Here is a 23,273-nt window from a genome sequence, read left to right as displayed (position 1 = left end):
CTGAAGTAAGATTAATCTTCATTTCAGAGCAAAAGCAGATACAAGGCAGTCTTCAGCATTTTGAAATAGAAGCCAAAATGAGCTGCTTTTTTATAAAGCATTTCTTTAGGACCATTGAGGACAGTGAGAAAGGAAGGAAATACCTACTATGTGCAAGGACTTTTATAACTATTGTCTCATTTGATCAGACAACAATCTTATGAGATAAACTCCTTTATGATCCCCATTTTATATTGAGCAAACCAAGACAGGGAGTAAGTGACTTGGCCAGGATCACAAACTAGTTAGTTTCTTAGGCTGCATTTGAATTCAGACCTCTCTGACTTCAAAACCAGTGTTCTGCATCATCTAGGTGCTTCCAGCTAGGTAATTTAAGACTCATATTTTACCAATGAGATTGGGGTGGGGGTCAATGACTTGCCCAAGATCACATGAGTGGTCCGTGGCAGACCTGGGTCCTCTGCCTCTAATCCAGCAAATTATTTTTACTATCACAAGTAATAAGAAGCAGTGATAATAATTGTAATAATCATTCTATTGATAATTTATTTTCATAGGGCTGAATTCCAAATATAAGCCAAAGATAATGCAAGCTTATAGACTGCTTTGATTCTTAAAAATCATTCTGATAAACCACCAATTTTTACACATAGATTAGGTTTAAGCATATCCATAGTCAGTCAAAAGTCAACAAGCATTTATTAAGGGCACAGTATCAAATATTGAGGGTACTTCCTGCCCTCAAGAAGCTTCTCACTCTAATGAAAGAGACAATATGTGCTTAACTAGCTGCATACAAGATATATATTTTATAAGGAAAACTAATATCAAGAGAGAAACCATCTGTATAAGGGGAGATTTGAACTGTCTTATTTGATTAGTTTTTTAACCCTAGTTTATCCAAGACAACAAGCACTTGTTAACTGCCTACAAGACACATATGTAGGTGCTAAGGATATATATAACTCTATGAGTGCTGGACTTGCAGTCAGAAAAACCTGAGTTTAAATTTAGTTTTAGATACTTAACTGTGTGACTTAAGCAAGTCACTTAATTTGTCTACCTCAGTTTTCTCATTTGTTAAATGGGATAATAGCACCTACCTCTTAGGGTTGCTGTGAGGATAAAATGAGATAATATTTGTAAAGCACTTTGCAAGCCTTGAAATGGCATATAAATGCTAGCTTTTATTGTTCTTGTTATTAGTAACACAGTCCATATCTCTGAGAAGTTTTATATTTATATTCCATTAGTGAAAAATAATATAAAAACAGATAAGTATAATACAAGGTATAATGTCATAAGGGCAAATGAGAGACTCAAACATAGGGATCTTAACTTGGAGTCTGTGAAATTATTTTTTAAAAAATATGTTAGTAACTGTTTCAATATATTGTTAGTTCCCCTAGTAGAATGTGATCTTCCTGAGGGGAGAGACTGTTTCATTATTATCTTTGCATTTCCAATAGCACAATACTTGGCTCTAGTAGATATATCTGGCCCACAGTGGGTGCTTAATGAATGCTTATGGATCGATTGGTTGCCACAGGGCATAATGGAGACCAAGTGAGATTATGAATGAATCTATATAAAATTCATTGTTGAAGTAACCCAAGAATATCAAAATATTCTGTATTGCTTCTTTCATCTTAAGCTAGCTACCATGGACCAAGTAGATCAGGCATGGTTTTAAAATTACCCTCTCCCTTGTATTATTCTCCATTAGACATTCTTATCCTTTACTATAAAATATGTAACTGCTCGAACACATACAATCCATCCTCTACCTAACTGTCACATTTATCTTTCTAAAGCATAGATCTGATGATGTCATTCCACTTCCCTCTTCTGATTAACTCTGGTGGTTTCCTATACCTCCAGAATCAAATATAAAATCTGTATGGGATTCTGGATTCCACCTCCCCTTCCAGTATTCTCACTCTCACCTAACTCACTCTCACATATTCTTTACCCCTCTCCCTCCCAATATCAGATATTTTTACTGGCTTTGCCTCTTGCTTGAAATTCTCACTCTGTTTCTCTGGCTCCCAGATTCCTGACATCTGAGGATATGTAAGCTTATGAGTGTTGGACTTGTAGTCAGGAAGACCTGAGTTCAAATTTTGTTTTAAATGATTAACCTGTGGGATTCTGGGCAAGTCATTTAACCTGCTTGCCTCAGCTAAATCTCACTTTCTACAAAAAGTCTTTCCTAATCCCCCTTAATGCTAGTGTCTTCCTTTTGTAGATTATTTCCAATTTATCCTGTCTCTTTTTGTTCACAGCAAGTTAGTATGTGGTCACTCCATATAAGCTCCTTGAGAACAGGGATTGCTTTTTTCCTTCCTTTGGATCCTCAGCACTTAGGACAGTGGCTGACATATAATAAATGCTTCCTTATAGATCATAACTTGACACTAAAACATACACTTAATGTCTGTTAAGAGAAAAGTTTTTGAGCATTAAACATGTGCATGCATACAAAATAACATAAATAGTATCAATTTTTGTCCCCTTTTCTCTCTCACTTCACTATGTTGGACCATGAACAGATGCCCCCTTGTTTACTCCTAGTACTAGCCATGGGCAATGCTTGAGTCCTATTTATTACTGATTCCTGAAATAATCCTCTTCCAGCCTTTTGAATTTCTACTTTTAAAATCCACCTCAACTGTTACTTCTTCCTCCACGAAACTTTCCCTGTTTCATCTAATTATTAATGACTTCTACCCTTAAACTGTCTTTTGCCCATTTCTAATGCACTTGATATTGAATATTGCAATTTTCCATGTCATTGTCTTTTCCCTTCACTGGACTATAATATCCTGAGAGGGCTGGACTAGATTTCTCCAAGTTCTCTGTCATAATTGAAATCTTATGGCAAGGGCCTCAAAGATCATAGTGATTTTAGAGCTGTTAGATCTCAGAAAATATCTAGTCCAACTCTCTCAGGATATTACAGTCTAGTGAAAAGAACTTTTTTTCCTGAAGTGCTAACAGAGAGCTCTGAACACAGCCAGTACTTTAAAATATGTTTGGTGTGAGTCACTTAACCTCTATCTGCCTCAGTTTCCTGAAATGTAGAAGGGGATCATGCTAGGACTTAACCTAACCTAACACAAGGTTGTTGTGACAGCAAATGAGATAATGTCTGCAATGTGCTTTACACAGTTCTTGACACATGGTAGGAACTTAGTAAATGCTTTTTTCATTCCCCTTCCTTGGTATAATTTTTATATTGAAAAGACAGCTTGAGATCCATAACTTACCAATGATAATGGGCTGATCATGTGAGTTTTCTTCATTTTTTTTCTCTCTTGTCGGTTACTGAAAAAAATAATAGTTGGAATTACAAATGTACTATCAAAATTTTGTGTATTTCATGAGATAAAACCAATGAATCAACAATCAGTTATTATTAAGTATCACTTATGCATATTTCCAGTATTATGATCTGTCATAACAAAGGCATAAAATATTTTTGGGGGAGTAAGACTTATGATTTCCTTTTGGTCATTGAGAGATAACTGGGGCACTAAGAGTTTCTGATATGCCCATCGATAGTCACAGAAAGAATATATTTCAGAGATAAGATTTGAACTGAAGCTGTACTAACTCCAGGGTCAGTTCTCTTTTTTTTTTTCTTCAGTTAACAAAAATTTGTTTTTTCTCTTTCTTCCACTACCTACTATTGAAAAAAAAAAGAGAAAAACATCACCCCTCTGTCAGGAAGTGGATAGCATTACTGGTCATCTAAAAATCTAAAATCCTAAAGGATTTTAATTTCATTAAAGATAATTTTTAAGTCTTTCAAAATTGATTTTCTTCACAATGTTGTTATTGCTTTGTAAATTGTTCCAATTTTGCTCCATATCAGTTCAAATAAGTCTTCTAAGATTTCTCTGAAATTGTCTTATTTACCATTTCTTACAATGCAATAGTATTCTATTATATTCATATGCCAATTTTTTCAGTCACTGATCAATTGATGGATACTACTTTAGTTTCTAGTACTTTGTCATGACAAAAAGAACTGCTAACATATTTTTGCGTGTAAGGGATCCTTTCATTTTTATCTTTCTCTTTGGCAAACAGACCTAGCAATCCATTGCTAAGTCAAAGGGTTACTTATAGTTCATCCCTCATTTTCAGAGGACCAATGACATCATGGGGTGATGTCTTGACTTGCATGTGAATTGAATGTGAGACAGAGTTGCACAAAACCAAAGGTCTCACTCTTTCTTTCAGAGTCATCAAAGTACAGGGGTAAGAAAAAATTCATGAAGACTGATAATGGCTCAGGATGCAGTGGATGACCTTGACATCTTCAATATCTGACCAAGCTCTAATCATTCTACCGCACCTGCTTCAGCTGTCCTCATGGATATTGGAACAAACTGTTCTCATCTGGGAGAAGAGGGAAATGTCTAGGTCAAAGGGTGTGTTTGCATAATTTAGTGACTTTGGGACCTTGGTTCCAAATTGGTTTGCAGGATATACCAGCCCCCTACTTACTACAATACCTCTCTCACTATTTACATAAATAAACAATAGTATGAAAAATGGAAATTTTCCATACTTATTGTCTTTTCACCTTAAATGAAAGATCTTTAGATAGCTAACTGATATTCAAAAAGGACAGATACAAAAAACTATAGATGATTTTCCTCCTCCAGATACAGGATTTGGAAAATGTAGTAAACTCCTAATAATGAATCTTCTATTAATATGGATTGACAAATGTTTTGCAACTTACAGTCTTAGAGAATTGTCAGGAACATTGAGGACATTGGGTGACTTGACCAGGGTCAAACGGAAAAATCTCTTTGTACCATACTACAGTGCCTCCAAAATTCCCATGAAAATGATTTTTAAAACTATACATAGGAAATTATCATGATCAATAGTTTACAGTCGGTGATTTTCAGTATAAGGGATCGCATAATAAATATACATAAAGTACTATAGGTAGCCAGAGCCTTAACTTATACTCAACTTTTTAACATTACCATTTTGTTAGTGGCTTCCTAATTAATGACTATGATTTACCCAGCCTAGATCCAGCACAGCACACACTGATTTTACTAATATCTGAATGGGAAGGTCCCACCCAACAATATTTATTATTGTTTCAGTAACTCAAAACCTGAGGTCAGCTAGCTGGCACAGTGGATGGAGTGTTAGGCCTAAAGTCAGGAAAACTCATCCTCTTGATTTCAAATCTGGCCTAGGACACTTATTAACTGTGTGATCCTGGGCAAGTTATTTAAATCTGTTTGCCTCAATTTTCTTACTTGTCAAATGAGCTGGGGGAAAAAGAACTGACAAACCACTCCATTATTTTGCCAAGAATATTCCAAAAGGGGTCATGAAGAGTCAGATATAACTAAAATTACGGAACAAGAAGAAACTCCAAAACTGATTGGTATTCCTCCTAATAAACATTTTATTGACAGTTGAAAAAAAATGTAGTATCATTAAAATGAATATTAGATTTAAAATAATTGGAAAATATCTTACATTTTGAAAACTTTTTAAATCCACCACACAGTAAAGGAGCCAACTTATATTTAAGGAGAGATTATAGTATGTACACAGATGAATAAACATAAAGGCAAGCTGAGGAAGGAGAAAGTATTAACAAATGAGGAGTTCTGGAGAAGCTTCTATCAGGAGGTGGCTTCTAATCTGACCCAAGATAAATTAGCAATACTTGGCAGCATATACTTTAGGTGCCAAATAAGTCTTTGAGATAATAAGTACAATGTAGGCTAGAGTAGAAAGAATGGCTTTAAAGTAGGGAGGTTCTATGAAGTCAGCTGTTAAAAACAAAATAAAATTGTTAATTTGAAAAATATATTTCCAAGAAAATCATTTCTTTTAGCTAAAGGCTATTAAGTTGACCAATAGTTTCTCTATTGATATTTGATAAATTACAATTAATACATTTACTAAAGCAGAGCAGCATTGGCCAGAAGCTTGCTGCTTCTATTCATTTTCAAATCAGGTTTCCCTAAATTTCTCTCAAGAGATTCCTGGAAAGAGCAGAGCTCTGTGGTCCAATTGAGTTTGAATTTTCCAGGGTAGCTAATCAAAGTTAAGCAAAGCTCTCCAAAAAACAATGTTGCTCCCAAAGAATATGACTCAACTTTCATATGGAAAACAAATCAAGGCAATTCTGGAGCTCCAGCAAATAAAGACCATCGTGGTAACTAGACAATACTGGATTTGGAATCAAATACTTGGATCCCTTCCCACTTCTGCTATTTACTACCCATGTTACCTCGACAAAGACATTTAAAATCCATGTACCTTAGCCTTTTCATCTGTCAGAAATAAACAGAGTTGATACTGGAGAACAATTTGGAACTATGCCCAAAGGGCTATAAAACTGCGCATATTCTTCAGCCCAGAAATACCCACTATTAGTTCTGTATCCCAAAGACATAAAAACTAAAAAAGGGACATATCTCTACAAAAATATTTACAGCAGCTCTTTTTGTGGTATCAAAAAATTGAAAATTGTGGGGATGCCCCATCAAGGGGGGAATGGCTAAACAAGTTGTGGTAAATGATTATGATATAATACTATTGTGTCTAAGAAATGAGGAACAGGATGGTTTCAGAAAAAATGTGGGTAAACTTGTATGAACTGATAGAAACTGATAGAAAGTGAAGTGAGCAGAACCAGGAGGAAACTGTAGATAGTATCAGCAATATTATATGGTGATCAACTGTGAATGACTTAGCTATTCTGGGCAATACAGGGATCTAACACACTTCTGAAGGGCTTATGTGGAAAAATGATCTCTATCTCCTGAGAAAGAACTGATGGAGACTGAATATAGATCAAAAAATACCTTTTTAAAAGTCTATTTTTGTCTGTTCTCATTCACAAGGCTAATTTGAAAATATGTTTTATATGACTGTACATATATTACCTATATTGAAATGCTTGCCTGCTTAAGGAGAGGAGAAGGAAGGAAGGAAGGGTGAGAATTTGGAACTTAATTTTAAAAAATGAATGTTATATAATTTCTACTATGTTTAACATATATTGAACTATTGCCATCTAGGGGAGGGTGTGGGGGAAAGGGAGGGAAATTGGAAACCAAGGTTTTGCAAGGATAATGGTTTTTTTTTTTCACTTTTTGTTCTAGTTTATATATTTTTATTATTATAGGTTTTTATTGACAAAACACATGCATGGGTAGTTTTTCAACATTGATTCTTGCAAGGGTTAATGTTGAAGAATTGTCCATGCATTATGTTTTGAAAAATAAAAACTTTAATAAAGGAAGAAATGAATGTTAAAATTGTTTTTAACCTGTGTTTGGAAAAATAATATTTAAACATTTTTAAAAATTGGTTTAAAAATAATAATCTCTAAGGCCTTGTCCATCTATAAAGCAAAAGTTAAGAACAATTTTCCCAATTAACCAAATTCCTGACATCTAGCCAATCACTTTTTAATATCAAACACTACTGTAGTATAGCAGGGATAATACAACTCAACAATATCATATTGAAAGTTCTCCTCTTGGAAACTTTAGAGAACCTTAGAAGATAGTACCATTACATAATTTGAAGCCAATGGCATATGCTGTTCAATATGGTACCCCAAATCATTTCTTGGAAATGCTTGAGTTAACTATTCAGTCCTATCTGACTTTTTGGGAGAGATGAGTTTTTTTGGGGGGCTTGATCACAATAAAAATCCTGACCTCTTTCATATTACATCTGGTCACCACCATTTTGCCTACATAGGCAGAAGTTGTAGGTGCATAAAAATCTCTTTTATTATTGAAGGTGAAAGAAGGTGAAGGAAGGAGAATTGGTCTGGATTACAGAGGATTTCAGAGCAAGACATCAGTTAAACTCATCTGACAGTGTAGTTTCTTCTTACAGATAAAAACCATTATTCACAGAGCTATTCACTCTACCTTACTCAGATTTCAAAAAAAAAATCAAATAATTTGACAAAAGCATGAGTCACCTTCACCAGGTACTGCTTGGTTTTATTGCTTTTAAAAATTTACTCTGTTCCCAGATTTTTTTTCTGGTCTTTGAAGTATATTAATCATTTCTTGCTGAGGCCCAAGTAAGTGGAACCCATCTAGTCTTTGTATATATACACATACATACATACATATATACATATATATATTTTATTATAGCTTTTTATTTACAAGATATATGCATAGGTAATTTTTCAGCATTAACAATTGCCAAGCCTTTTGTTCCAATTTTTACCCTCCTTCCCTCCCTCCCTCCCCCAGATGGCAAGTTGATCAATACATGTTAAATATGTTAAAGGATAAATTAAATACAATACAGGTATACATGTCCAAACAGTTATTTTGCTGTACAAAAAGAATCAGACTTTGAAATAGTGTACAATTACCTGTTAAGGAAATCAAAAATGCAGACGGACAAAAATAGAGGGATTGGGAATTCTATGTAGTGGGAACCCACCTAGTCTTTTTTTTTTTTATTTTTTTATTTTTGTATTCATTTTTCCAAATTACCCCCCCTCCTTCTATTCCCTCCCCCCGATGACAGGCAATCCCATACATTTTACATGTGTTACAATATAGTCTAGGTACAATACATGTGTGTGAATATCATTTTCTTGTTGCACAATAAACATTAGAATCCGAAGGTACATGCAACCTGGGCAGACAGATATTAGTGCTAACAATTTACATTCACTTCCCAGTGTTTCTTCTCTGGGTGTAGCTACCTCTGTCCATCATTGATCAACTGGAAGTGAGTTGGATCTTCTTTATGTTGAAGATTTCCACTTCCATCAGAATACATCCTCATACAGTATTGTTGTTGAAGTGTACAGTGATCTTCTGGTTCTGCTCATTTCACTCAGCATCAGTTGATTTAAGTCTCTCCAGGCCTCTCTGTATTCCTCCTGCTGGTCATTTCTTACCGAGCAATAATATTCCATAACCTTCATATACCACAATTTACCCAACCATTCTCCAACTGATGGACATCCATTCATCTTCCAGTTTCTAGCTACAACAAAAAGAGCTGCCACAAACATTTTGGCACATATATGACTCTTTCCGCTCTTTAGTATTTCTTTGGGATATAATCCCAGTAGTAGCGCTGCTGGGTCAAAGGGTATGCACAGTTTGATAACTTTTTGGGCATAATTCCAGATTGCTCTCCAGAATGGCTGGATTCTTTCGCAACTCCACCAGCAATGTATTAGTGTCCCAATTTCCCCACATCCCCTCCAACATTTATCATTATTTGTTCCTGTCATCTTAGCCAATCTGACAGGTGTGTAGAAACCCACCTAGTCTTGAGACAACTCTGCCTACCTTGGATATAACCTTTCTTGCCTTCAATTTTTTTTTTGTTTCCAGGACCTGTCAGTTATAAAAAATCTTTGGTCCAATATGGGTTCCAAACTGTTCCCACTTTCTCCACGTCAAATGCACTAGCTTTGCCAATCACTTGTTTATCATTTTTAGGGTTTTCTCCTATTCCTGATCTCAAGAATCATCTTCTCTTTGTCCATATCTGCCTTTGTCCTTTTGCTGGTGATAGGGATGCTGCACTCTCCTTGCCCCTCCCTACTGCTTTGCCCAGAACTGGCACTAATGGGCATAGGTTTGTTTTGGCTGAATTCCCCCTTGAACTTTCTGCTCAATCTCCACTCTATCCCATCCCACTCCACCCTAGCTAACCCCTTGTTCTCTGTGCATTTTTGTTGATGTTGTTCCTCTTTGAAATGTTCTTGATTTTCTGGAACCTTTCAGAACCTACCTCAGATAAATGTGATCATTCTTTTGGTTTCTGAGGGGCTTTATCCAGATCTTTCTTTTGCCCTTATATTATTCCTTAATCATACATTAACCCCAAACTATTGACAGTCTCCTTCCCTCTACCATTCCCATCCCCAACTAGATATTCAAGTCTTTGAATACCAGGTTTAGGGAGTTTTCTTCTTTGTATCTCAACTGTTGCCCAGCATATAGCCTTGAATATAGAATACAGAAGGCACACAAAGAAAACTAATTGAACTGAATACATTCTGATCCACCATGGTATGGTACTCTTCACTTATACTATGGGCTTCCTCTAGATATCTTCACCTAATTTCTACCAGTTTGATTCTTTTATCCTTTTCCAAATTTTAGGCTTGTTTTTTAAAAAGGAGTGCCCTTCTATTTAATAAAAGAACCAGATTATAAGAATACCTCAAAGGACCAAGTGAAATATCAATTAATACAGTACATTAACACATAATAGAGATAAAAGGATGAAAATTTAGTGAAATTATAATGAGGCATCTAGGTAGCACAGTAGATCGTGCACAGAACTTGGAGTCAGAAATCTGTTAGAATATGTCATAAACCTACCAGCTGTGTGATCCTGATCAAGTCACTTAACCCTGACTACTTGAGTTTCCTTGTATCTAAAATGAGTTGGAAAAGGAGGTGGCAAATCACTCAAGTAGCTTTGCCAAGGAAACTCCAAATAAGGTCCCAAAAAGACCTAAGTGACTGAAATACAAGAAAATTATAATCTCTCTCTCTCTCTCTCTCTCTCTCTCTCTCTCTCTCTCTCTCTCTCTCTCTCTCTCTCTCTCTCTCTCTCTCTCTCTCTCTCTCTCTGTTATTTGATTTGCCCAGAGACATAGAGGTAGGAAGTGTTTAGTATCTGAGGTCACATTTGAACTCAGGCTCTCCTGACTTTAGGGCTAGTACTCTATCTACCGTGCCATCTAGTTGCCCCTATAATATCATTTTGTAATCAATGTTATTACTACCAGACTATCTGATAATCTTTCCATTATTGGCCTGTAGATGATCTGCTACATGGTTTGTCCATGGTGAACTTTAAATGGCAGACAGATAACTTCCTCAGCTACCTAGTACAGGCTCCCACACTCCTTCTTCCCCTGCCAAAGCAATGTGTACTAGGAAAGTGTTCCCTGATTTGAATACTAACTTATATATGTAACATAATTAGAAAGGCAAAGCTGCTACAAACATTTCAAAGCCAATAAGAATTTTTTTAAAAAAATTCCAGTTACTTTGGATGTTTTTCTTCTATTTATGTCAAGATTTGGCAACTCCTTCAGCTTTATGTTTACATTTATTTAGTTTATTTCAATATTTATTTTAACTAAGATTTAAAATAAGCAGTCACACAGGTGAATAGCAGTCAAAATACTGTCCTTGGCTGGCAGCCAGTGCTTTCTCCATGCCTTCTGGAACAATACACTATTAATTATAATTTCCACACATCTGCCTCAATCGGTTCACTCATGCCCAGCAGACTTTATCATATATAAACATTAACTCTTTCTTTAGTGGATTCATGACCCAATCTGTATGGTGACACATTTCCCTGGTGTAGAAAGCAGCATCTCTGGACCTTCTCATCCTGGGTATCACAAGATTATAGAGTTCCAGCTAGAAGGGATTTCACAGACTATCTGATCCACCCAATTTTCCCAATGAGAAAATGGAAGCCCTGGCAGGTGATTTGTTCAAGGTCACTCAGGTCTTCCATAAATCCCCCTAAAGGATTTTCCCAAGAGATTGGAAATTTCTATCTAGTTTTTTTTTAAGTATAAATTGGAGTTTTTTGAAAAGCACATATTAAATTTAATATAGTAGAGCCCATACTGCCCTGCTTGTCTCTGTCTCTTCTGAACTTTTTCCTGTGTACTTTTGTGTTTCCTTGTTTCTGTTTCCTTCTTTTTATCTAATTCTTTTTATGTTAGCCATATATATTAAATCAACATATAATCCCAAATTTAGTTAAAACAAATACTCCAATCATGTCATAATTTAAAGGTCATAGAGACAAAGATTAGAAGTTATCAAATCTAATACCCTCATTTTACCCATGAGAAAACTGAGGCAAACAGAGATTTAAGTGACATACCCACGGCCACATAGACAATAAGTGATGAAGGCAAAATTCAAACCTAGGTTTTCCGTACTCCAAATCAAGCACCTTATGTATCACACTAAGCCATCTCTCCTTAAGGATGAGGATTTTCCCTAAACAGATAGGCTGCTGTCCTTAGCTACAGTTCTATTATTAAGATTTTTATGTTAAAAAATAATCCATTCATTCAATGAAACAAAGGGAAAGTGAACTCTAAGGGCTAATTTTTCAGTATAAGATTGTGTCCCTGTGGTCTAAAGATTCCTTGCTATCAACATAGGGAAAATTGATCATAACACAATCTATGACCTATGCTATAATGGTACCATTAATGACTGAACTTCAACAAGTGAGCCAAATACCTTTTTAAATCTGGCCCAAACTCCTGACTTTAAAATGAGGAAACTGAGGCCCTGAGAAGTAACTTGTTCAAGGTCACATAGATCTTTCATAAATCTTCCTTAGAGGATTTTCCCAGTATATTAGAAACTTCCATCTCATTGTTGGTAACTGTCTTGACATTGGAACACAGGTGACTTCCCAGTCTACATATGGGATTTAGGAAATTGCAAAACATTTTAGTCATGAAATAAAAATCTGCACAATAACCTATTAAGGAAATAGCAGAAAATAATGTATACTCTGAACTTTCTTAAAAGGAGAATAATTAAATTTACATGTATTTTCAAAAATGAAATCATATCTGGAACAAGTTTAATAAGATTTAGTATTCTGAAAAGTCCTTTGTAACTTTATATTTATATATATATTTATACATAAGCATATATATGTGTGTATATATGTGTGTGTATATGTGTGGGTATGTATGTGTATATACATACACACACACACACACACACACATATATATATATATATATATATATATATATATATATATACTGGAAGACAAAACAATGCCTATTTTCTAGTTTCACTCTTGCTTTTAGTGATTTAATAATGATTGCAAAAATAATTAATGCAGAGCAGCTAAGTAACATAATGGATAGAGTATTGGACATGGAGTCAAGAACAGCTGAGTTCAAATCTAAACTCAGACTCTAGTTGTGTGACCCTGGGCAAGTCATTTAACCCTATATGCCTCAGTTTCTTCTGTCCTGAACTGGAAAAGGAAATAGAAAACCACTCCAGTATCTGTGCCACAAAAAACCCCACTCAAATGAGGTCCCTAAAAGTTGGACATGATTGAAACAAGTTAATAATGACAAGAACAAATATAAAATGAGCAGGTGATTTTTGACAGTTTGAGTTCATCGGTCTAAAAAAGGGATCAAAATTGCATTCCAGAGTCCTTACCAGAAGAAGTCTACTCAGGCTTCTGCTCAATTCTTACCTTTTTCAAAAAAGTTATTATCAAGGATCATATTAAAGAATGAGTCTAGATTTTTCTCTCCATTGCTTCTTCTCTCTCAACCCTATTCTCAAATATTAGGAGTAAGAGGAGAAGATGAAAGAAGAGGAAGAGGAATAAGAAGACAGGAAAGAGGAGGAGAAAAAGAAGAAAAGGGGGAAAGAGGAGAAGAAGGAGGAGGAAAAAGGGAAGGGGAAGAAAAGTGCAGGGGTCACCCAAGGTGAAAGGCACATTTAACCATTTTAATAACTAGTTTCCCCAATAAGATGATTCAGGCCAGATCCAATGGTCTTGTGATAGAGAGAGCCATCTGTACCCAGAGAAAGGACAAATTGCAAAATATGAATATGGATAACAACATAGCAGTTTCACTTTTTTATTGTTGTTTGCTGGCTTTTTATTTTCTTTTTTGTTTTTTCCCTTTTTGATCTGATTTTTCTTATGCAGCATGATAATTATGGAGATATGTATTGCACATGTTTAATATAATTTGGATTACTTGCTATCTAAGGGATAGGATGGAGGGAAGGAGGGAGAAAAAATTTAGAACACAAGGTTTTGTAAGGGTGAATGTTGAAAACTATCTAGGCATGTATTTTGAAAATTAAAAAGCTTTTTAAAAAAAAGAACTAATTTCCCTTATAGCTGAGCTTAATGTCTCCAGACCCACAAAAAATGTTCATTGAAGGGACAAAATGCATCCACTGCTATAATGTGTGGGGAGCATCCTTTCTTATACAGCTAGACTCTCTTGCCCTACTCTATATGTACATCTCCTGCTCACCCTTGAAGAAGGGAGTTACATGACAAAACAGGAGGAGTACCTCCTGTCAAAGCAACTCTTGAGTCTTAGAGAGAACACAGGACCCCATCCATGACCCTGCTGACAATAAGAGTATCCTCAGATTTTAGGACAACTTGCTCAACACTAGATTCACATATTCCATCTAGGCCACAAAAGCTTAGCAGTACCTGTAAAAGTCAGTTGAATGATCACCCATGATTTCCCATCCCTGGAGTGTCATGCCATTTTGTCTTAAAAATGCTCTAATTCAAGTGACTCACTTCCATCCCTGAGCTGGATCTCTGCTAGAATCAGAAATGTCTTTTCCAGCTTTTTGCTTTCCTCATGTCATCGCCAATCAGGTTCCCCAGGACAACTCTCATTTTTGGACTTCAAGACTCTCCAGATTAAGATTCACTACATATGGAGCATCACATCAACAGGTTCATTGGACAGACAGGGTACAGTGATTCCATAGGTGCCTGAACAATACATACTGTGTATCTCCTACCAGGGCAGCTAGATGGCTTGGGAGATAGTATGCTGGGCCTGGAGTCAAGAGTCTGAGTTCAAATCCAGCCTCAAATACTTACTAGCTGTGTGACCCTGGTACTCATTTAAAATCTGTTTGCCTTACTTTTCTGCATATAAAATGACAACCCTAAAGAAGGAAATGGCAAACTACTCCAGTATTCCTGCCAAAACACTCCATAAGTGGAGTAATGAAGAGTTGGATGTGACTAAACAACTGGACTACAAAAACCTTCTACCATCAAGATAAAAGGTTGAGGAAATAGAATCCAAAGCAACGAAACAAAATAAAACAAAACAGTCTGGCATATCATCAATGCCTAAGACTGGAGAAATGTATCATCATTCAATTTTTTTTAAATTACTGATACAGAAATTGGGTTTTTAGGTCCATATTATATACTCTTTTTTGGACCTGTGATAGGTCAGTGTCAAACATTAGGCCTACAGGTCACATGTGACCCAACACACTTGAGAGGGTGGCCCAAACCAAATTGCTATTTGATTTTAATGTGTCAATGTTTTAATATACATATATACACATGTCTATATACATAAGTATATAGACATGTGTAGACATATCCATTTGTTTAAACGATGAGAAGCAAAACAAAGAGATTTTTATGGGTTAAACTGATGGGCTTGATTACATAGAAAGAAGTTTGCAAAAGAAAATCTCAAAAGTAATTTTTTTATTGAGAAAAGTTTTCAATAAGTATCAAAGTCTGTTGTACAGAATATATATAAGGAACTGATTTATATTTAAGAATAAACATATTTCCCACTGGAGAAATAATTAAAGTGCATAAAAGGCCATATCTGAAAGATAAATACAAATTAGTAATAGCTACCTGAAAAGATGTCTAGATTTCTGACTAGAGAAATGCAAATCAACAATATCTTAACATAGGATCTTATGCTCACTAATTTCTCAAAAATAGTAAAAAAATTATAAAGTGCAATACATTAGGAGCGGTAAGGAAATATTGTAGCATCTGGAACTAAATAGTAATTACTTAACAAATATTTATTGAAACAGTGGAATTACATTGTGGGTGGTATTGTAAACTTCTGTGACCATAGAAGATCAACATGACAATATATAATAAAATTCATAGCACCATCAATTCCATTGGTATGACTTTTCAAGTGTCTCGTACAATATCTGGCATGTAGTAGTATATAATAAATGCTTACTAAATACCTATTTAGTCTAAAGATCATGAAAAAGCCATTTTTTTTGTAATAGGAAAAATCAGAAACAATTCATGTATTCAATAAATCGATAATGGCTAAATAAATTATAGTACATTAATTTAATGGAAATTATAAAATTCTATGCCATATTACTGCAACATACTCTGCAAGCATCCAGAGCAGCATTCAAATTTTAAGTCAGGTAAGACACTCACTAGTTCTTTGAGTTGGGGGAACAAGGCTTCTTATCCTCCTGTATTCTCCAAATCCAAAAGACCACCCCTGAAAATGATTGGTGGGGTTGATGAACCCCTTTCCCCATCACTCTAAGCCTTGTGTTCTCGTAGCTCTTATTATTCATCCATCTGGTATCACTACAGCTACAAAATCCTTATCCTAATAATCAAGGATGGTTGAAGAAATCTTAGAATCATGACATTATGGTTTGACACCCAGTAATCTAATAGAATAATCAGAGCTACAATTCTAAGAAGAAATGGAAGCCAGCCTTCAAGAGCATGATCTAGAGTTGATAGTAGCCTTCAACTAATGCTATCTCATCAAGACACAGTCTCTCTACTTCCAGATAGGCATTCCAATGGAACGAATTGCATTCAATCCCAAAACAGTGCTTATGCAGTCAATAACAGGACAAGGCAAATTTGCTGTGATGAGAACACAGCCATCATAAAAGAAGACCATCCCAGATGAGGAAGTTTCATCATTTACACTTGACAAGCAGAGTTTTTTAGCCTGAGATCTTTGGACTTATTTTAAAAAATGTTTTGATGGCTATATTTTGTAACCCTACATAGTTTATTTTATACTGAATAAAGCCATTTTTTCTAAGGTGTCTAGAGGCTTCATTAGACTGTCATGGGGGTTCATGAAAACAATAAAGGTTTAGGACTTGTGTTTTATAGTTGTGATTTATATTTAGCCTTTTATCTATACTTCCTTCCTTGAGAGAAGTTTAAACTCTGCAAGACAAATAGCTTCTCTCTGTTCTGCATCCTTAATACATGGCACCAAAATTCATGATCAGAACTATGGTAGGAACTCAAAATGTTCAACCAATTCAATCTACAAATTCTGTGTCACTGAAAATGTTCCATAGTTACTGACTCGTGATTAGTCCCTCTGTTACACCATCTGTTATTTTTCTTTACCTCCAAATTAATACTGTTTATTTTAACAATGAATATGATATGAGAATCTTGAGGAATTCCTGGTACAAGAACTTCCTTCACCAATGAAAATTACATACAGTCTGTGATTTTGTAGCTAAGAATTAGGGAGTAATCTTAAGTACAATTAGTTTGTGACTTTCGAGGTCAGAAAGCTTGTGAGAGGTAATTTTTTTTTTCTGACTTCTGACTTTCTGTACTGGGCCACTGCTGCCTCTCACTTTATATATTTTTAGGGGATGATACTTCTAATTTCAATGATGTACATAACTTCTACTAATGCAGGTAAGCATCAACTCTAAAACATACTTTTAGAACAAAAATTCTTAACTTTGGCCAACAGACCCCCCCTCAATAGGTTTTAGGATGTCAATGAATTTTGGGGGGAATTTTCCTAACCTTTAACAGAAAATTAGCATTTCCTTCATTATTTAAAAACACCGTTCTGGGAAGGGGTCCACAGTCTTCTGTGAAAGGGGTCCATGACATAGCGAATGTTAAGAAATTCTGCCTTAGAGAGTTATCTGGAGCAAACAGGAATTTAAATAATTTGCCTAAGATCACAGAGCCAGTATGGGTCCAAACTTAAAATAGGTCTTCCTGATTCAGAAGCTGAATCAACTTCCTAGCTCTTTATCTGTTCTTCCACATTATCTTTGACCTTTAAGAGTTTCTTCAATTAAAACTGTACACTATAAAAATAAAATAATAAGAGCTAGAATTTATATAGTGCTTACTATGTGTCAGATACATATTATCATTTGATCCTCACATTCCTGTGAAAGAGGTAGTTTTATTATCTCCATTTTACAGTTATGGAGACTGAGGCAAATAAAAGTTGACTTGTTCAAAAATACACAGCTTGCAAATGTCAGAAGCCAAATCTCAGGGCCCAATACTTATACCACCTAGCTGTCCAAGCCATCTGTTTGGCTTTTTCCTTAATACTATCCAGGAAAATTCCACTGAAGTCCTACTTTAATGTATCATCACTGTGGAGAGAAAGTCACTCTGGTTTTTCAAATGCTATATCAAGGGTGTATATAGTCCAGCAGATTCTACAAAATATAAAGAAGATCCAGAATCACTAATGTATTGTCTGGCTAACTGAAGATAAGCTCAGATAAATTTCAAATTTGTGTCTGGATTACCTATAGAATGAAGAATTATTTGATCAAACAATCATTCAATTGTAAGTGATGTTGATCTCTGTTGGGTAGAAGAAATACTCAAATACACAAAATCCCAGACTCTAGAAATACTGAAATAAATATCCAGGAGAATGAAATTTTCTGTGGATTTTTTTTTGTTACATATATAGAAGAGGAAAAAAATGGCATGTTTCCATGTAGAATGAGGCAGTGGGATGTAATGGTAGAAGCAGTGGAGTTTTAGAAACTTGTCTCACCAATTCCAGTGGAGAGGATCTGTGTAACCTTTGGAAAATTCATTTAATTTTTCCAATGCTCAGTTTTTTCATATGTAATAGGGGAGAATTAGTGTAGGCAATTTCTAAAGTCTCGTCCAGCTCTAAAATCCTATGACCCTAAAAATGATAGTAAAGTTATCAGCCAGAATTCACACCAGAGGGGCACATTTTCAGTTGACTAATCAGTCCTAGACAGCTTGAAGGAGTAACCAGTGAAACTGATGTCTCCCTGGGTTGATCATTTGGCAAAGTAGTTCAATTAGTTCTAAGTGGCCTGTCATGAACTCAGACAATATAACCAACAGTTTCATCAACTACCTGCTTCTAAAAGAAAAGAGGATTCCTTTTACTTACTAGGAAAGAGACAGTTTAATCACGTGAGAAACCTTTCAAGGCCTAGGAGCTTTACTTGGAAACCATCCTCAGAGCACCAAAACTACTTGCTCCCATCTGGATCAAAATGATACTTTGCCCAAAGCTTCGGTCCATGGTGCCCCATGTATCAGCCAAATAAAACTCTGGGGTTTTCACCCTCTCACTTCAAGCACGACTGAATTGGAACCAAACAGTAGCTACTCAGGGAGAAAAAGTGCTGCAGAAAGGCCCCTTTCCAAATGGGGAAAGAACGATGGGGGAGGGAATATGACCATTTGCAAGATTGACCTTCTTTCTTCTTCTTTCTTAAAAAACAACATACCCCAAACCTCCCCAAAAGACCCCCAAAACCACAATAACAAAAAAGATCTCCAAGTCTTAGATATGGGTTCTTTGAAGGTGCATACATATTACTACACAACTCTCTGATTTCACAAATGCAATCTATGCACAAATATTTGTCTGAAGCTTTCCTGGCAGGAATAGGACAAGAAAGGCAGCCTTTTCTTCTCCAGTCCTCCTCCGGAAGGAGACTGGCAGATGCTGCTGCTTGGATGCTGGGAGCTTCCCAAACCAAAGCAAACAACAACAAAAAACTTTTGCTCCAAGGTCAAAATCTCCAGACAAGCCTCCCCAAAGGCTCTACCGGGCGACACTTTATTTTAGATTCCCAATGAAAGAAGGGCAGCAAGAGAGCCTTCGGTTTTTCTTCCCTCCCCCCCACCCCCCGGGCCAAATTAGACACTATACACCGATAACTAAATGGAATGATGGGTATACGGACCTTGTGGTGGCTAGTTCAAAGTCACCCTCCGCTCCCGAGGAGCTGCCGGCGGTCCCGTTCCTTCCGTCCTCCCGGTCCATCTCAGCCTGCCTGGGGAAAAAAAGCACGGGATTGAAGAGCACTGCACTTGTCTCCTTCCCCCCCGGGACGTGTTCCCTCCCCATCCCCCACCCCCATCATCCTCTCCCCATCCGATCCTCCTCCCTGACCTCCCTGGTGAGGCTGGCATGGGGGCACATGCTGCTCGGGCAGTGCCCCCCCCGCCCCGGGGCAGGTCGTTTTCCCTCGCCCTCCCTGGGATGTGTGTAATGCCCAGGCAAAGTCCGGAGGCCCGGAATCTCCGGGCCGGGGCTGCCCGCGTGCGCCCGGGCCCCCCGCTCACCTCTAAGTTCTCCGTCCCGCTCTGAGAACACCCAGCTCCCTCGGACGCGGCCGAGGCCCAGGGTACTGGACTTTGCTCGCCGCGGCCTCGCCGCCTCCTCCTCCCAGCCCCACGCAGCCTGACCTCTCGGGGCGCTGCAGGTCAACGCCTCCCCGGGGCCGGCCGGGGCTGGGGGGCTGCCTGGGCCCGCAGGAGGAGGACGGACAAGCCCGGCGCGGAGGTGCTGGGGTGAGGGGCGCCCGCAGCCCCCAGCCCCCACTCTGCTCCCTGGGACCCCCACCTCCCCACTCCAGGCCTCTTGGGCCGTGGGGAGTGGTGTCGCCTCCTTCCCGCGGCCCGGCTCGACCCGGCCCGGCCAACTCCTGATGGGGCGGGGGCAGCCGCGGATGCTGCGCTGGTGATACCCGAGCCAAGCCCTGCCAAGCCCAGGAGCTGGGAGGTTTCCCCTGACGATTCCAGGCTTTCTGAGCCACTCTAAGTACCCGGCAGCAGTTTACTTTATCAGTTGTGTGATTTACACACACACACACACACACACACACACACAAACACACACACACACACACCCGCTGTTGTTGCAGGGACACTGTTTCTTTCCCTTTTATGCCCACATTGGCCACTTTTTCCAGCTGCCGACCAAAGACCACAGGGCTAAAAACAATTCAGTGGGGACCACTATCTCAGCTCTCAACTCCCAGCTCTCCTCAGCACTGCCTCTCAGTATTCCAAATTACTATGATCTATGCAAGTCATGCATCTTCAAAACCAAAAGGGTTTTCCCTATGCTTAGTCTTTCTCTTGCCAAAAATTAGGCTTCTTTCCTTTAGTCTCAGAACTAGACAGCTTTCTTGAGGTCATCTTATCTGAAACTTTGGTTTGGAAACAGTTGTAATACCTTTTGCTTTTGTACGAGTAATTTCCTTCAAAACACTTTCCTCCCGCTGGTTTTCCTTACCTCCCTCTGCATTCCATACGAGGTGGTGGACCAGTTTGCATGCTGGAGGAGGAGCTGGAAGTTCTGAGTTGGAATCCTGTCTCAGACACTTACTCATTCACTATGTAATTAGGGCAAAGTTATTCAACTTCTCAGCCTCAGTTTCCTGCTCTGTTTAAAAAAAAAAAAAAAAAAAAAAGGAGGAGGAGGAGGTAATAATAGAATCTCTCTAAAAAAGTTTTTGCCTGGATCAAATGAAATAAATCACTTTGCCAATCTTAAAATTCCACATAAATGATGGTTAATATTGTTCTTATTTTCATCATCTTCCCACATTCTCCTAAATTTTCATGTTTTTTTTTTTTTTTTAATGAGCTCAAAACTCAGCAGTATTCCATGACATCCACAAACTCTAGTTTCTCTATTGATCTCATCCAGTGCCACTTGTACCTTGGCTTTGTTTTTAATGTTTAATGTTGAGATGGCCTTATCAAGTAGAAGGATCTAGGAGTTCTGAATGAAAGCTGAAGCAATTGCTGTTCTTTGTGGCCTCTAGGCTGCTTGGGTCCCTCTTTCTTGAACTAGAGTGTCAAATGTCTGTAACAACTACTGAAAACAAAACAAAACAGGTAGTCACTAGAGTGACTAGAGATAAGTGCTAGACTTTGAATGAGAAAAGACCTGAAATAAAATCGTGTTAGACACTGCTTAAATTAAGTCTAACCTTAAAGTATCTATAAAATGGGAGCAGCTAGTTGTGTAAGTAGATAGAGTGCTGGGCTTGGAGTTAGGAAGACTAGTGCTCTTGAATTCAAATCTGGCCTCAGACATTAGTTTTGCAGCTCTGTTGCCTAAATTTCCTCATCTGTAAAATGAACTAGAGAAGAAAATGAATAATTACTGCAAGTATATTTGTCAAGAAAACCCCAAATGGGGTCAGGAAGAGTCAGACACTGAAATAATTGAACAACCACCAAAAAATGAGAATAGTAATACCTAGTTTGTATAATACCAACTATCGGTAATAATACCAAATGTTTGTAAAACTTAAGCTATTATTTTTTCCAATATATTTTTTCACCACTTTCATTTATGACCAGCTTGGCATCAAAGCCACCAAGTATTAAAATAAATGTTGATTTGATTTTGCAAGTTATGTCTCCCACAGAATTTCCCTATTTTCCCATTCTCTGCAACAGGTGTTGAGAGTAAACTGCAACTATTTTAATAGCAGTCTTTTTGCAAAAGCTTATAAACCCTTTAAGTGAGATGGCTGAATGCCTCCAGAAATGAATTTTCTTGTTGTTGCCTTTGGATTCATGATAAAAATCAACTCTGCCAACTTCATTTGCCTTCCTTAAGAGAAATCTGTGAGCCATTTGTCCATTTAGTTGGAAAATTCTTTTTTTTATCATTTAGTTTCATTTATAATGAGAATATCAAGATTGGTAGAATTTGGTTCCTGAGTGTTATGTTTATTTGTTGTGCTAGATTAATGTTTATATATGATCTATCTATCTTTTACCATTTCTGCCTTAAGACTGAAGCCCATATACTATTGTTCTTTGCCTAAAGTATTTTTTTTGATGGGGGGAGTCATTAATATTTTATGACCCTCACATTGGCTTCTTGTGCCCTGTCTACATCAGTTCGGAATCTTCTGAATACAGTTTGACATGCAAATAAAATGAATTGTGGAGATTGAAGAAAAGATAGTTAACAAGCAAGTTAAGAAAATCTTTTCCATATCTACAAAGGATATAGAAAGAGAAAGGTGAGAACTGGAGGGATAGAAATGGATAAAGAGTCTGAAGTTTAAAGTACCAAGTAATACTAAGTACTCTGTGTGTGTGTGTGTGTGTGTGAGTGTGTGTGTGAACAAACACAAGGAGTTTAAACAGTTTTTGCATTTGTTAGTTTTGTGAATGGGGACCCAAGCAAAACATGTAACTTTGCTGGAAAAAAAATCATATACTACCATAATAGATTATAAATTCCCCTGCCAAACTATAAGACACTGAAGATCAAAAACTACTTCTAATTAATTTTTAAATTGTCCACAGTGCTGTGAACATAGTAGTCACTTAATGTTTTTGAAAGAATTGAGCAAGCTTTATTTTTCTGTGGCAGATTATCTTAAGCTTGTGTGTGTGTGTGTGTGTATGTGTGTGTGTGTGTGTGTGTGTGTGTGTGTGTGTGTGTGTGTGGTGAAACTAATGGATACCTTTTCAGAATTTCAGAACTCAAATATTCCTGAATTGAGGCTCAGCACTAATATTTGCAAAGCACTTTATAAATCTTAAAGCATTCTATAAATGCTAGTTATTGTTTTTATTATTGTCGTTGTTGTTAATCTGACCTCCTCCAGTGC

The 23,273-nt window shown here is 37.1% G+C and overlaps 1 protein-coding gene across 5 annotated transcripts in view; it reads right to left on the bottom strand.

The window, feature by feature from the left end:
- The window catches only part of LOC141542352 (phosphatidylcholine translocator ABCB4), a 109,258-nt gene extending 88,824 nt beyond the window's left edge, over window positions 1-20,434 (bottom strand). For 3 of the 5 annotated variants that reach the window (XM_074266646.1, XM_074266651.1, XM_074266650.1), the window contains exons 1-3: window positions 19,796-19,830; window positions 19,587-19,676; window positions 3,270-3,327 (exon numbers count right to left, since the gene is read on the bottom strand). In XM_074266646.1, the coding sequence (XP_074122747.1) occupies window positions 3,270-3,327; window positions 19,587-19,676; window positions 19,796-19,815 (168 nt within the window). In that variant the 5' untranslated portion in view covers window positions 19,816-19,830. Of the gene's footprint in view, window positions 1-3,269; window positions 3,328-19,586; window positions 19,677-19,795; window positions 19,831-19,968 lie in introns of those variants that run through there. The other 2 variants (XM_074266647.1, XM_074266652.1) reach the window with 2 other exon arrangements.
- Between the last annotated feature and the right edge of the window lie 2,839 nt (window positions 20,435-23,273).

The sequence above is a fragment of the Sminthopsis crassicaudata genome, chromosome 5 (assembly GCF_048593235.1).
Source record: "Sminthopsis crassicaudata isolate SCR6 chromosome 5, ASM4859323v1, whole genome shotgun sequence".
Classification (NCBI taxonomy): domain Eukaryota; kingdom Metazoa; phylum Chordata; class Mammalia; order Dasyuromorphia; family Dasyuridae; genus Sminthopsis; species Sminthopsis crassicaudata.
This window is presented reverse-complemented; position numbering and strand designations above follow the sequence as displayed.